The sequence below is a fragment of the Chenopodium album genome, chromosome 23 (genome assembly GCF_948465745.1).
Source record: "Chenopodium album chromosome 23, dcCheAlbu1.1, whole genome shotgun sequence".
NCBI classification, from domain to species: Eukaryota; Viridiplantae; Streptophyta; class Magnoliopsida; order Caryophyllales; family Amaranthaceae; genus Chenopodium; species Chenopodium album.
Window position 1 is genome coordinate 36,776,965 of NC_137856.1, and position 12,930 is coordinate 36,789,894.

General features: G+C 36.2%; 3 protein-coding genes across 3 annotated transcripts; 1 reads left to right on the forward strand and 2 right to left on the reverse strand.

Annotated features, from left to right (window-relative positions):
• The first annotated feature begins 686 nt into the window (after positions 1 to 686).
• On the forward strand, positions 687 to 1,432 carry LOC145608536 (germin-like protein subfamily 2 member 1). The gene is made up of 2 exons (XM_081664151.1): positions 687 to 795; positions 891 to 1,432. The coding sequence occupies exons 1-2, from the start codon at positions 687 to 689 to the stop codon at positions 1,430 to 1,432; spliced, it is 651 nt and encodes a 216-aa protein (XP_081520277.1).
• Positions 1,433 to 2,579: 1,147 nt separating this feature from the next.
• On the reverse strand, positions 2,580 to 4,691 carry LOC145609627 (uncharacterized). The gene is made up of 4 exons (XM_081665073.1): positions 4,595 to 4,691; positions 3,214 to 3,682; positions 3,059 to 3,138; positions 2,580 to 2,976 (listed from the first exon to the last, which is right to left on the reverse strand). The coding sequence occupies exons 2-4, from the start codon at positions 3,635 to 3,637 to the stop codon at positions 2,797 to 2,799; spliced, it is 684 nt and encodes a 227-aa protein (XP_081521199.1). The 5' UTR covers positions 3,638 to 3,682; positions 4,595 to 4,691; the 3' UTR covers positions 2,580 to 2,796.
• A 4,779-nt stretch (positions 4,692 to 9,470) lies between these two features.
• Positions 9,471 to 12,531, reverse strand: LOC145608368 (uncharacterized). The gene has a single exon (XM_081663978.1). It carries the CDS (start codon positions 12,262 to 12,264, stop codon positions 9,925 to 9,927), a length of 2,340 nt encoding a protein of 779 aa, XP_081520104.1. The 5' UTR covers positions 12,265 to 12,531; the 3' UTR covers positions 9,471 to 9,924.
• Positions 12,532 to 12,930: the final 399 nt, after the last annotated feature.

Consider the following 12,930-nt stretch of genomic DNA (forward strand, 5'->3'; position numbering starts at 1 on the left):
AGTGTGACAATTAAAAAACTAGAGGGAGTATATACTTGTTAGCATATAACAACAAATATTTGTAGGAATGCACTTTTGTTCTTTTATTTAGTACATTGACTTTTTTTCGGAAATTCTTGAATTCTGAATTCTAAATTTTGGCAAGATGTTTTTGAAAACGTTCATGTTTCTAAAACCAAAATAAAATGTCAACCTGTTATCAAAAAAAAAAAAAATGCTGTCAACAAAAAAATGTCAACTATCATTCCTTATCCTTTTATCATATTGTGTTCTTATATTAGTAGTACAATCTGTACAACTGATAGTAGATAATATAAAAAGTTAAAAACCCATTGATTGGTCAACAAACAGTATATAATTGTCTAATTGATATCTATATACAAGTAGCAGATAGTAAAAAAAAAATCAATTTTTTACTTGTTAAGTTTAAAGGAAAGGGGAAATTGAATGTTTTTATGTTTTGTATGTATTATTAGTGTTGAAGTGTTCAGGCTAAGAAGGCATGTTTCTTGCCTAATTGCTCATCATTGACTAATTCTATAATAATATAATATGGTAATAGTACTATATAAAACATGGTTCCTGTTATTAATTCTCAAACCTGCACCTAGACTTGAGTATAGTACCCTTCTTGTACTCATCATACACTTACAATTGCCTATTGCAACGATACGTGAACCTTCGAAATGGCCGGTGTTAGGGCAGTCGTCTTGGTTGTGTTGCTGGCATGTACATTTGGGGCCTTTGCCAATGATCTAGACATGCTTCAAGATGTTTGTGTTGCCGATGCATCAGGTACATTCAAAGTTGTGAATATATTGAACATTTCTATGTATGTCAACTTGCTTTTTATATATTAAAGTCATATTTTGTATTGATCTATGTTACAGGAATACTAGTAAATGGATTTCCTTGCAAAAATGTTAGCATGATAACCGCGGAAGACTTCTTCTTCATGGGGATTTCTAAACCAGGCCAGATCACCAACAAAGTCCTTGGATCGAAAGTCACAGGGGCAAATGTTATGGACATCCCTGGCCTTAACACCTTAGGAGTTTCCATGGCTCGAGTCGACTTTGCTCCCAACGGTTTAAACCCACCTCACATTCATCCCCGTGCCACAGAGATAATCTATGTTCTTGAGGGTGAATTGTACGTTGCTTTTATCACAACCAGTAACAAACTCATTTCTAAGGTTGTTAAGACAGGTGAAGTATTTGTTTTCCCTAGAGGTTTGGCTCACTACCAGAAAAACAAGTCTAAATACCCGACTTCTGTTATAGCTGCCTTTAACAGCCAATTGCCAGGCACTCAACAGTTTGCAGCTGCTCTCTTTACTTCCAACCCTCCTGTGTCTAACGACGTGTTGGCTCAAGCATTTAACATCAACGAACATAATGTTGAGAAGATCAAGGCTGGCCTTGCTGCCTAAAGTAGCCTTTTCCTTAGGGAATTTCGACTAATATGAGTTCCTAACCACGTTCATTCATCACATTGACAATAATAATAATGATTGTTAAGACCAGATTGGATTTTGATATCTTATATTCTATGTTTTTCGTTGTTAAGATTATTGTTCTTCATTGATGTGTATTAATGCTATTTGACAAAACAAATGAAGTTAGTTGTTACTTGTTCGAACTCCTGTGTTCCTAGTACACTTTTGTAAAACTCTGTTCAATTATTTCTCTTATTCAAGAAAGGACTCTGAATTGGTTTCCAGCCATAGCATTGTAACAGCAAAGCCTATGTCAATACAAGAGAAGGAATTTATCGGTGAAGTGAAATTCCATCCCCCTTTTGTTTTCTCTCTATTCCCTCTTAATTTCGAATTTTGAATTACCCCTTTTGTTTTCTCTCTCTCTTCTCTTATTTTTTAATTCTTTAAATTTGCCACCAGATACTTCAAAATAAGAGGCCCCACCTTTAGTTCTATTTTTTAGATAATCAACAGAGGTAGTTGCAATTACTTTTCTGCCCTTATTTGAGTCTAAAGTGGACTCAACTTAGTATAGATCAAGAATTCCTCCTTTGTAACACCCAAGTCCCAATAACTGACCAAAGAAGCGCATATACTTCTTCCGTTAATGGTTATTTGCAACAAAGGGGTATTATTTGTAAGATATAAAATATTCCTTTGTTGCAAATAACCATTAACGGAGGAAGTATATGTCATATAGACATAAACTATGCGTCAGTGTGTGGTATAATTACAAGTAATGAATTGCTCTAAGATACGTAGTGTAAAAAGGACCTAATAAGAACAAACTAAGGCAAATATTTAAACCAACTAACAGGAAACCTGAAGATCACTGGTAGACTACTAGCCCAGGATCGCTTAAAATTAACCTTTCCCACAAGTATAAGGTGCCCCAGGCTAAAATAAATACTCACAAAGAAGTGATCATCATCATGGCCGGGGTCTCCTTGGACCTCCAACATCCTCATCCTCACCCATTTTTTAATCCTTAACAGCAGTTGACAACACGTCAACTTTTCAGCTGAAAACCGTAAAGACAGGGAAAACAGAAAGAAAGCTGTGAAACCAATACTTAATATTAATACAAAGAGTTCTGGAACTAATATTAATACTCCAATTTTAATATTGGATCGATACCACAAAGTGAGGAGATAACACAAGAAAGTATTGATCTCCCGCTAGCAGCTAAAGAAAGCAGCAATCTATGATATTCTACAATCATTGAACTATACTAGGAACCTGATAAAGCCAAGATGTCACAACTTACAAGGAAATGAATGTTACTCCGTAATCACTAGGGTTTTCATGCAGAGAAACTAAGTCCTGAGGCTCCTCCTGACTGGTGACTCCTTCAGCTTCAAGGGTAAAAACTCCAGATTAATAAAATCCATACTCCAATCAGGGGACTTTGGAGACTTTGGTGATGGAGGACTTGCAGGATTGCTAATATCCCAAGTTTCGACTTCCATCTCTTCAATCTCCATAGGAATTTCAAGCTGAAACATAGAAACATGTGTATAATGAGCAAAACGGATAAAGAAGTGGGGGCTTTGGGGAGCAACAAGAGTTGAAAGTCACATCATTATTAGGACAAACCTCCAGATCCAGGGCCTTAGACGACAGTTCAGGGTGCTGAGGAGTTGCAACTGATGCAAAATCTGAAATTGAAAACCATGTATATCATCAAAACAGCCAAATCAGTCGAAAGTATATTATCAGGCAATAAACTCTACCTCTTTTAAGGGCAACAGTTTCCAGGAAATAATCCAAGCTCATAGATTGTCGATTTGCCTTGATGCACTCATCATGGTTATGCAGAAAACCTTCCCCTAAAGCAAAACTCTGGACTTGCTCTTTCTTGACAGCAACTGAAACACTCTGAGTGCAATTATTTTTGGCCGATTTTTCTTGAGCAGTCAGCTTCTTCGAGTTTGTTAGATCACCAAGAGGTTTCCTGCCAACCTTATTAGGCTGCACCACCTTCTCTGGAGCCTTGAAACCACTGATATTCTTCACTGATGACTTGTCCTTTGCAGGTGGCTTCCTAGAATTGGTCATATCAGTAAGAGGTTTCCTGCCCACTCGAGGCTGCTGAACCTTCTCATGAGCTCTAAACGCATTTTCATCCATTCGAATGATAGGTTCAAACGACGTCATTGATGCTAAGTAATGGGCAGATTTCAGTACACTTCTGTTTCAGAACTGCTAGGAAATCAACCAGTGACACATTCAGAATTCAGACATAAACTTAACTTACAAGAATCATCCTAAAATGCTTGCCCTTCACGGGTAATCAATTCGACAAAACAACCACAATGCACACAAAATAACATCACCACAAAAACACACAACCAGTACAGAAATCCAGCAAATTACACCACAATAGAGGCACAAACTATGTATGCAGTCTATGCACTGAGAATATACTGAGTTGCCTAATTTACATCATATAAATCCATAATAAGGGCTGTTACTTCCTAAACAATCCCAAAATACCAATTCGAGTAAACTACTTATGAAGACCAACACTTCACGAAATAACTGATCATGATTAAGCAAATCGTATAGCCAGAAATCCTGTAAAATTGATCATATCAATAAAAACTCCAAGTGTCGAGAACATCAATCATCTCATTTGCTTCCATTTACAGCAACAATAATTGGAACAACAATATCAAATTAGTAGTTACATTTTTTCTTTGATTAAAACCTACAAATAATAACCGATTTCTGACAAAGTATAAAGACCATAAAACCCTAATTGGAAATTTCGCCAAAATGATAAGCCAAAATGATTGAAGCCGAAAAAACCATAAAACCCTAATTGGAAAGTATAAAGTATAAGCCAAAATGGTTGAAGCCGAAAAAACCATAAAACCCTAATTGGAAATTTCGCAATTGCAGATTTCAAACATCAAGGGAAAAAATTACCAACATTTCTACAAACAATTCAATATTTTGCACATAATTTCGACAGAAACAATCAATAATTCTGCTAATTTATTAAACAACTCCCAAAAATTGACATATAATCGCTGCAGAAATTTCGTATAAAAATTGTACCGAAAAAAAAAAACAAATTAGGAAAAGATTAAAGAAGAAATTGATGCTTACTTAAGTAAGAACTTCAGTTGATTGGAAATTTGACTGATTTTTTCCGGCGCTTTATTCTTGATCTTCTCAACGGAGCAATGAGTTTACAGGGAAAGAGATGCAATGAAAGGAGAGTTAGGTTCTTTGTGATGTGTGTATAAAAAGGCGCTCTTTGCTACAACGGTAACATTTTTGAGTCAGTTTACCATTATACCCTTTTTGTTTCTTTACTTTCGTGGATCGTACTACTTGGCTCATAAACTATTTGGATCGTATGAATGGGCCGTGTGAGTTATATAAGTATGACTGATTGGGTTAGGTTTTTGTGCTTCTTCTGTATATTTTGGCCCATATTTGGGAGGACTACAAAAGAAAAAATACATGTACCTAGTAGTATTGGTATTGACTATTGAGTAATATTAAGGAAACTATTACCAAATAAAAAATTCAAAGGAAAAAATACGAAAAAAAAAAAAAAAAAACAAAATGGCACTAGATCGGATTTGGATGAGTCTAATTACTAACTCTATGTTTGTATATAGACCCAATTCTAACACAAAACTGTAAGTTGATAAACGGGCCTTGCAATGAGGAGATTAGCCCCTAAGCCTTATAAAATGGACACAACTCAGCTAATGTGGGACAACACACCACTTACATGTGGGTTTTCTCATGGGTTCAACACTCCCCCTCACATGTGATTTGTCTTCTAATACCAAGATAAACGGGCCTAGGCCACCCGTCACAGCCGTCCACTTTACAAGTCCAAAAAAGTTCCATCTCAAAACCATATGGCAATGAGGGGATTATCCCTTAACCTTATAAAATGGACACAGCTTTATTGTTTCTTCAATGTGGGATACACATCCCAATACAAACTCTCACTTATACAGTTAACTAATGTGGAACAACACTCACATGTGGGTTTTCTCATGGTTTCAACACAAGTTATAACTCAGGTTCACACTATTAATTAGTTCTACTAGATCCACCGTCGGAATTGTGTCCAAAATGAATCATGAATAAGGTTTCCAATAACCTTTTTTTTATTTATTTTTTTTTTGAGAAACTTTCAGTAATAAAAGTTTGAAATATATATAATGTCTGGATTTACTGTTCAAGGTTAAGTTGAATATCGTTGGACCCAAACCATTTCCAAAAAAGTTTGGCCTTGGACCCTTAAAAAGGCCGACTCTAATGGATACCATATAGAATCCTAGACTCATTGTCATTCATTAGCCAACATGTAATCATTAATGGCTATATTAGTATTACAAATTGTATCTTGTAAACAACAACAACAACAAAAATGTAAACTGTTTCAGTTAAAGAATTCTGTTTACAGGATTTGCACTCATGTTTATTAATCTCTTAATTTTTAGCTTTATGCCTTCATTCTTGTTATACTTGCATAATATTTTATGTTATTTAGCCTCAATTGGTTCATGTACAGCCCGCTTTTAGCCCAAAAAAGATTACAGCCCCAATGCCCGATATTGTTGGACCCTATCATTAGCTCCAACGAACCCATACTTTATGTTTCTTAATAATACTTGTATTGTATATGGAGTAATGGTATCGCAATAAACACAATCATTTTTATTACAATATTTGGAAGGAGGTAACTTAAGCTATAATTTATTTATTTATTAATTAATTATACAATAGTAGTACTATAGTTAAAGTTCAAAGTCTTCAAACTATAAACCTTATATTATAACTGAATGAATAGAAAAATGCAAGTAGATGTGGAAATTGTTAGGTAGAAATCGAGTTGATTCTAGCTTCTAACAAAATTTCCATGACTTACAACTTGATATTAAAAAAAAATGGGGTATAATTATAACGTGTGAAACAATAAAGGTGAATTTTAAAATCCAAGTTTATATGAAACGCTCTAGCTAGTACATACATTCAAACTGTTACAGTTAAGAAAACTTCTGTTAGCAAAAAAAATAAAATAGTACGGAGTACCACAATAAATAGTTTGTGAATTGTGATGCAATAAATGAATTTAAAACATTTATGAGGGTGGAAAAAAATGCAGTAACATTCTGTTACATCTTTTGGGTAATTTAGGCTCACACAAGTACACATACAAAATGTTGTTCTGTTGGAAACTAAATTTAGAATATTTGTTATTCCATTGGTTCTGTAATAAGTAGTTAAAAATCTTAAAATTAAAAGACTAATAGAGTACGGAAATCTAATTTTTCCTGTTCAATCTTGGCCCTATGAACTAGGTAAAGACTAATTGGCGTTGTTTTTTTTTTGGGGGTTTTTCTAAACTATACCCCTAAGATAGTTGATTTCTAAGGTATACTCATGCTTTTTCAAGTTTCTAAGTTGTGCCCTTCAACTTCTTATCAATACCAAAATGTACCCTTATTAGTTATTTAAAAGTTAATTGAGAGTGTGATTTCGTGGCTTTAGTTTTCGTTATTAGGGTTGTTGTGATTAAGATTTCTTTCTCGTATCATTTCCTTACCTTTTATCATCATTTTATTAATTTATAGTTAAGTTTAGGTGACGTGGAAGTCCCAAGGAGGGTACCATTCATTAATGGTAGTGAGTTGAGGGACACAACTTAGAAATTTGAAAAATCAAGGGTACACCTTAGAAACTCGACTACCTTAGGGGCATAGCTTAGAAAAACCTTTTTTTTTTTTTTTTGATATGCGATTGGTGCAATTTTTAACCTATATACCCCGAATTAATTTAATACGGAGTAATTATACATATGTAACTTCCAACATTTTACAACTTCATTTGCATCATTTTTTATTTTTACGAATTTCTGACTATGGTGTATAAATTAATCATCAACAATAAAGTAATTTTACTATTTTCATTAAATATGATATAAATCATATTTCTCTATTTCATCAATGCTACTTACGGAGTACTTTTTTTTCCTAAAGAATAGATTATACTCCGATAATGTTAATTATTGTGCCTTTTTTGTTAATATCTTATTGAATCACTTTTTTTTTTTTGTTACTACGACGAAATTTACTAGGAATCTTCAGTTCAAAAGTATTGTATGAACTAAGGGCCTGTTCTCATTGACTGAACTCAGCTAAACTGAACTGAATTGAAATGAATATTTTATAAGAGAAGGAAATTAGGAGCTGAACTGAACTGAACTGAACTGAATTGAGCTGAACTGAAATGAACAGAATTTCAACATAAGAGAACGGGCCCTAAATAACAAATAGGTTGGACGATTTAAACATGTAACATGTAGACACAAACCCGGCCAATTAACCATTAGGCGAAGACCAGAAGACCTCATTAGATCAACATGAAAGTTGTTGATTGTATTTAATAGGTTTAGTTTTTAAAATTACTCTTGGTGAATGGTGATATATTAATGACCGAAATTCAATCAAGAAAGATCGGTGATCCACAACCTCTATTGGATAATATTGCTTAGTATATCCTTTTGCTCAAATCACGTTGATACTACTTTTAATAAATGACTTTGTAATATTATTGAAATTGAAGATTGATATCTCCTTGAAGCAGATTAGCTGCATTTAGACTTAATCCTTAGTGGCCGCATAGTACAATTTGGCATTGCATAGTTGCATTTAGCGCAAATGAAGCAATTATTTTGGCAATAAGTAAAACAATATTTCCACATTACATTCCAATTAAGGAAAATAAACCAACTTCCCTTTTTAGCTTGTCACATCCATATCAAATGATAATAAACTCTCATCCTTAATCCAAAAAAAGGCCAGAAAAATGTAGAAACTAACATATTTTTACTCCGTTTTGCAATATGAAGATTTTTAAATTTCATGTTTAACAACGCTCGACTTTAAGTATTTGACATACTTGGTAAATTACTATTAGTAAAAGTATAAAAAAGTTTGCATTTTGAAATTTTGACTCAACAACAATTTATTTAAAATATTGTCAAATTTAATATGAATCGTACAAAAACTCAAAAAGAGTACACAAACTAACTCAGCTGAACAGAACTGAACTGAACTCAGCTGAACTGAACTGAACTGAACTGAATTTCAACGTAAGAGAACAGCCCCTAAGAAACAGATAAAGTAAATGTTGAGGGGAGTGTCACGGTCTATTATCTGTTTAATGTGATCGATATTCTTTGTTTTGCAAAAAGGTCAATGATTTAACATCGTACACTCGTACAAGTGATTAGTGAACCAACTATAAAATTGATGAGAGTAGTACGTTCGAACTCCTATTAATTGCAAAAATAGGTTAGATTTTAATACATCCTTGGAGGAAAATTTTTAACCCCAACCAATCTTGTTTATATGCCAAGTATGAGGACTATGAGCAAGTATGTGTGCGTGCGTCCGAAATGATAATTAATTTGGCGAAATAAGTGCAACAAATAAATTCTAATTATAGTTGGTTGGTATTTGACAAAATAAGTTGGCAACCAATTCGTGCTGACCTAACTTTTACATCTTGTTTGTACATGAAGGTAGAAAAATACGAAAACCATTGTTGCAATTATATCATAAATGATTTTTGCAACTTGGTGAAAAAGATTAATTTTTTTGGCCTGTTTAAGTCAAAGCAAGCTTTTATAAGGCTCATAAACAACTAGCCATTCATAGCCCACAAAAGAGGGGAAAAGGCCTAATCAATTATTTGTATTTTTTGAATCAACTCGAGATATTATTAGATAAAAATTATAATTATCGTTCTACATTAGCCAATAAAAATGAGACAAGTAAACACTATTTCTCTAACACAACCTTACATTTTGCTTGTTAAAAGAACATATTCAAGCATATGATCCATAGTATCCATTAACTTTATGATAAAAGAGAAAACAAATTTATTTATAAAAATATATACATACATGCCAAATAATAAAAAGGATGTAATATAATAATAATGCTACAAATGCTAATATAATAGTGGACCCCATTCAATATATTTTTGCCAATTAAGAGAAGAACCTATCCATACAAGTCAGCCCAATTTGCCAAACAAACTTTTCCTATTTCAACAATCCCTTAAATCCCACCTTCCTTTAACCACTTAAAATGAAAATTAAAAATAAAAACAAAATAAAACAAGAAAATAAAATAATTGATCACAAGAATTTTCTCTCACATCCATCCAAACACTTCCCCCAACCTTCTTTTTATTACTTTGTTTGGTGGGGTTTTTCCCTCCTTACACAATTCCCCTCTCCCTTAAACAAAATTTAAAAAGGAAAAATTGATTAAAAATATACTAATACTAAAAATTAAAATTAAACATATACTATGACAATTGTGGGCAAAAGTAAGTAAACAATAATACACTAATACTAATTTTTCTTAAGGGTGTGTTTGGAAACATAATGAGTGAAGTTAACGCCAAGCAGATGCGACGGTAAGAGTCCGACCCATCCACCCGAACCCGACCCCACCATTCTCTTCCTTAACCGTAAAACCCGGGTTCCCATTACGGGCCGAGTTTAACTTAGCCCGCATTGACTCCGCCACGCTCTGGCTAAGCGGTTTTAGCTCAAATCCAGCCATCCCCATCCGGGCCCGCCACTTTCCAAACACTTCCGCACGCTCCACGCGCTCCCTCCCTTCACACGCAACCGAATTCGACATCTTCCGCCCTAGCCCCTCCTCGACTCGAGCCCGGTCCAAACTCTCCTTAGGGAGAGTCGATTCGAGGGAATCCAACAACGCCCCATAGTACGCACATGATTCATTCACGCGAGTTATAAAAGGTGCAGTGTTTCCATTCATTTCCTGCTCCACTAACGTAACTGCGCGTGGGTTAAGCCCTTTCACGCGCCTAAGTAGCTCGTCACGTAAATTCTCCATTGATACGCTTTCATCCGGTACCCGGTGAAGCTTGAAGGCAAAATTCACAACAATCGCCTCTCCATCTTCGCACCCAAGCGACTTGCGAGTCAACTCGGTGATCCTCCGAGTCAAACCCTGAAATTTCAAATTAATCCCAACCCGCTCAGCGAGCTTGATCAACCCTTCCTTCACAGAATCCTTAACCCCGCGATTGTTGACCTCTGTCTCGACGACAGTGACCTTCAGCTCATACGACCCGGCCCCAACCGCTACAATTTGTGACCGACGCTCCGCCAGGGCACGCAGTAGATTAATGTACTGCGCGCCGTGGCCGACATCGAAATCAATGACATGAACCTTAATTCCTTCCTGCAAAGCACTCGTGATTGCTTCCAACATCACGAGGTTTGCTGCCAATAGCCCGAACTTAAAGCAAGGGGAGATATCATACAGCGAGTACATCGCTAGCATTTGTTCCTCAGAGTATAATTCATGCACAGGGGCAGAGATCTCACCGGGGCACGCGCGACAACGTAGCGCGTTCCCCATGTAAAACGCCAACCTTTGCTCGGAACTCCCTTTCGAGTTCGAAATTCGACTCAAACGACCCAACAAATCGGTTACTTGCTCGTTCTTCCCTTCCGAGATAGCCATCGCTGCCTCGGCAATCAGTTCTTTTGCCGAGAGGGTTTCGGGCGGTGGTGGTTGCTGCGGTGGAAGTGGTGGCGCAGACGTAGAGCAGCATGATGAAGTGGACGACGTTGGCGAAGGCGAAATCATGTTATTGTTATTGCTCGCAATGGTATTTGTGTTATTGGTGTTGCTGCTCCCGCTTGTGCTGGAAGAAGCATGGTTGGTATTCGGGCTCGGGCTTGGACTCGGGCTCGGGTTCGGATTTCCGCTAGGACTCATGAGATTCTGAAACGTTTCGGACCATTCACTGTTGGTGATTACCGAAACGGCATCGTTTTCGTCGTCGTTGTCGTCGTCGAGAAGCTGTTTCTCAAGCTCTTGAAGGGTGTTGAGAATCTTGTGATCTTCGGAATCCGCTTCCACCTTCGGCTCAACTGGGTTGAGATTTTGCCCCAAATTTGAATACCCAGAACCAGAAAAATTTTCGGGCTGAAGTTCGGGTTTTGGTTTGACCGAATTAGGCCCGTAATTTGAATACCCCATGTTCGGGCTTTGAATCGGGTTGAGGAGGTTATTGTTGGTATTGTTATTAGAAAGGGTTGGGATTAAACAATTATTTGTGGAGTTGTTGAATTGGTTGTGGTGGAGAAATTGGTGATTATTGTTGCTGTTATTGTTTAGAACAGCAATCGCTTGTTGTTGCTGTTGTAGTTGGTGTTGTTGAAGTTGCTGTTGTTGTTGTTGTTGACGGAGTTGCTGGTAAATCGGAACACCAAAGCGAGTCGAGGATGAAGAGAGAGAATTGTTATTACTAGTAGGAGAACAAAGATCAATGGTTGGTGAAAGCGGAGAAATCGGCGAAGAAGCAAAAGCATTGGTTCTTTGTTTTACCGATCGCATCAAGTATTGTTGTTGCAAGAACGACAACTGCTGATGAGATTGCTGTTGTTGTTGTTGCTGCTGCGACTGTTGTTGTTTTTGCAAATACAAAAGCGGATTCTGTTGTTGTTGTTGCTGCTGCGGTTGTTGAAGGAGGATTTGTTGTTGGTAAAAATCACCAAAAGAGCGTTTACCCATCAACAAATCCGCTCTCCTTTGAGCGATCTGGTCAATCGGGGAGATTAACATCCCTTGCTGTTGTTGTTGTTGTTGTTGTCGAAAACCCGCCATCCCGGCTAACGAAGACGGCCTCCCTGCACCCGTTCCTGCACCTCCTCCGGCGTAGAAAAGATCACCGGAATACCCTGACGTCATCTTATTCCGGCACTTTCAAATTGGTTGATTTGGGTTATCAAATTGCTAATACATTAGAAACGGACAAAAGGAAGAGAAACAGAATTTAAGAGAGAGAAATTTCATACATTTGGTGTGATGTAAGGGAAGAAAAAAAAAGAGAGAGAATATCAATGTGAATGTTAAAAGAAGGGAGAGTTTCTCTTGTGATATTGAATTGATTCTCTTAATTATAACCCCCCAGGAGAGAGAAAACATTAGTTTCTTCTTAAAGCCTATGTGGTATTATTTTTTTTATTTATTATTATTTCTTATTTTTGGAAATATTATAGGTACCCATCAAAGCGAGTTAAAGCATTAACCCTCGTATTGATATCTAGGGGTGAGCAAAAATTCCGGGTACCCGGAATTGGAACCGGAACCGGATAGGAACCGGCGGGTCCGGAACCGAGATTGGACCCGGTGGTTCCAATTCCGGGTAATAAATTAAGGACCCGGTTATAACCAATTCCAATTCCAATTCTCAACTTTTTGGACCCGGAACCGGTTGGGTACCCGGTTACCCAATATATCCTAAACTAAATAAATTTTAAATAATAAAAATATGTTAAATGTATTTAATTTGTACAATAAAAAAGTATTATTAATACCTAACATGAATACAAATAGCTTAATGCATATATAAAT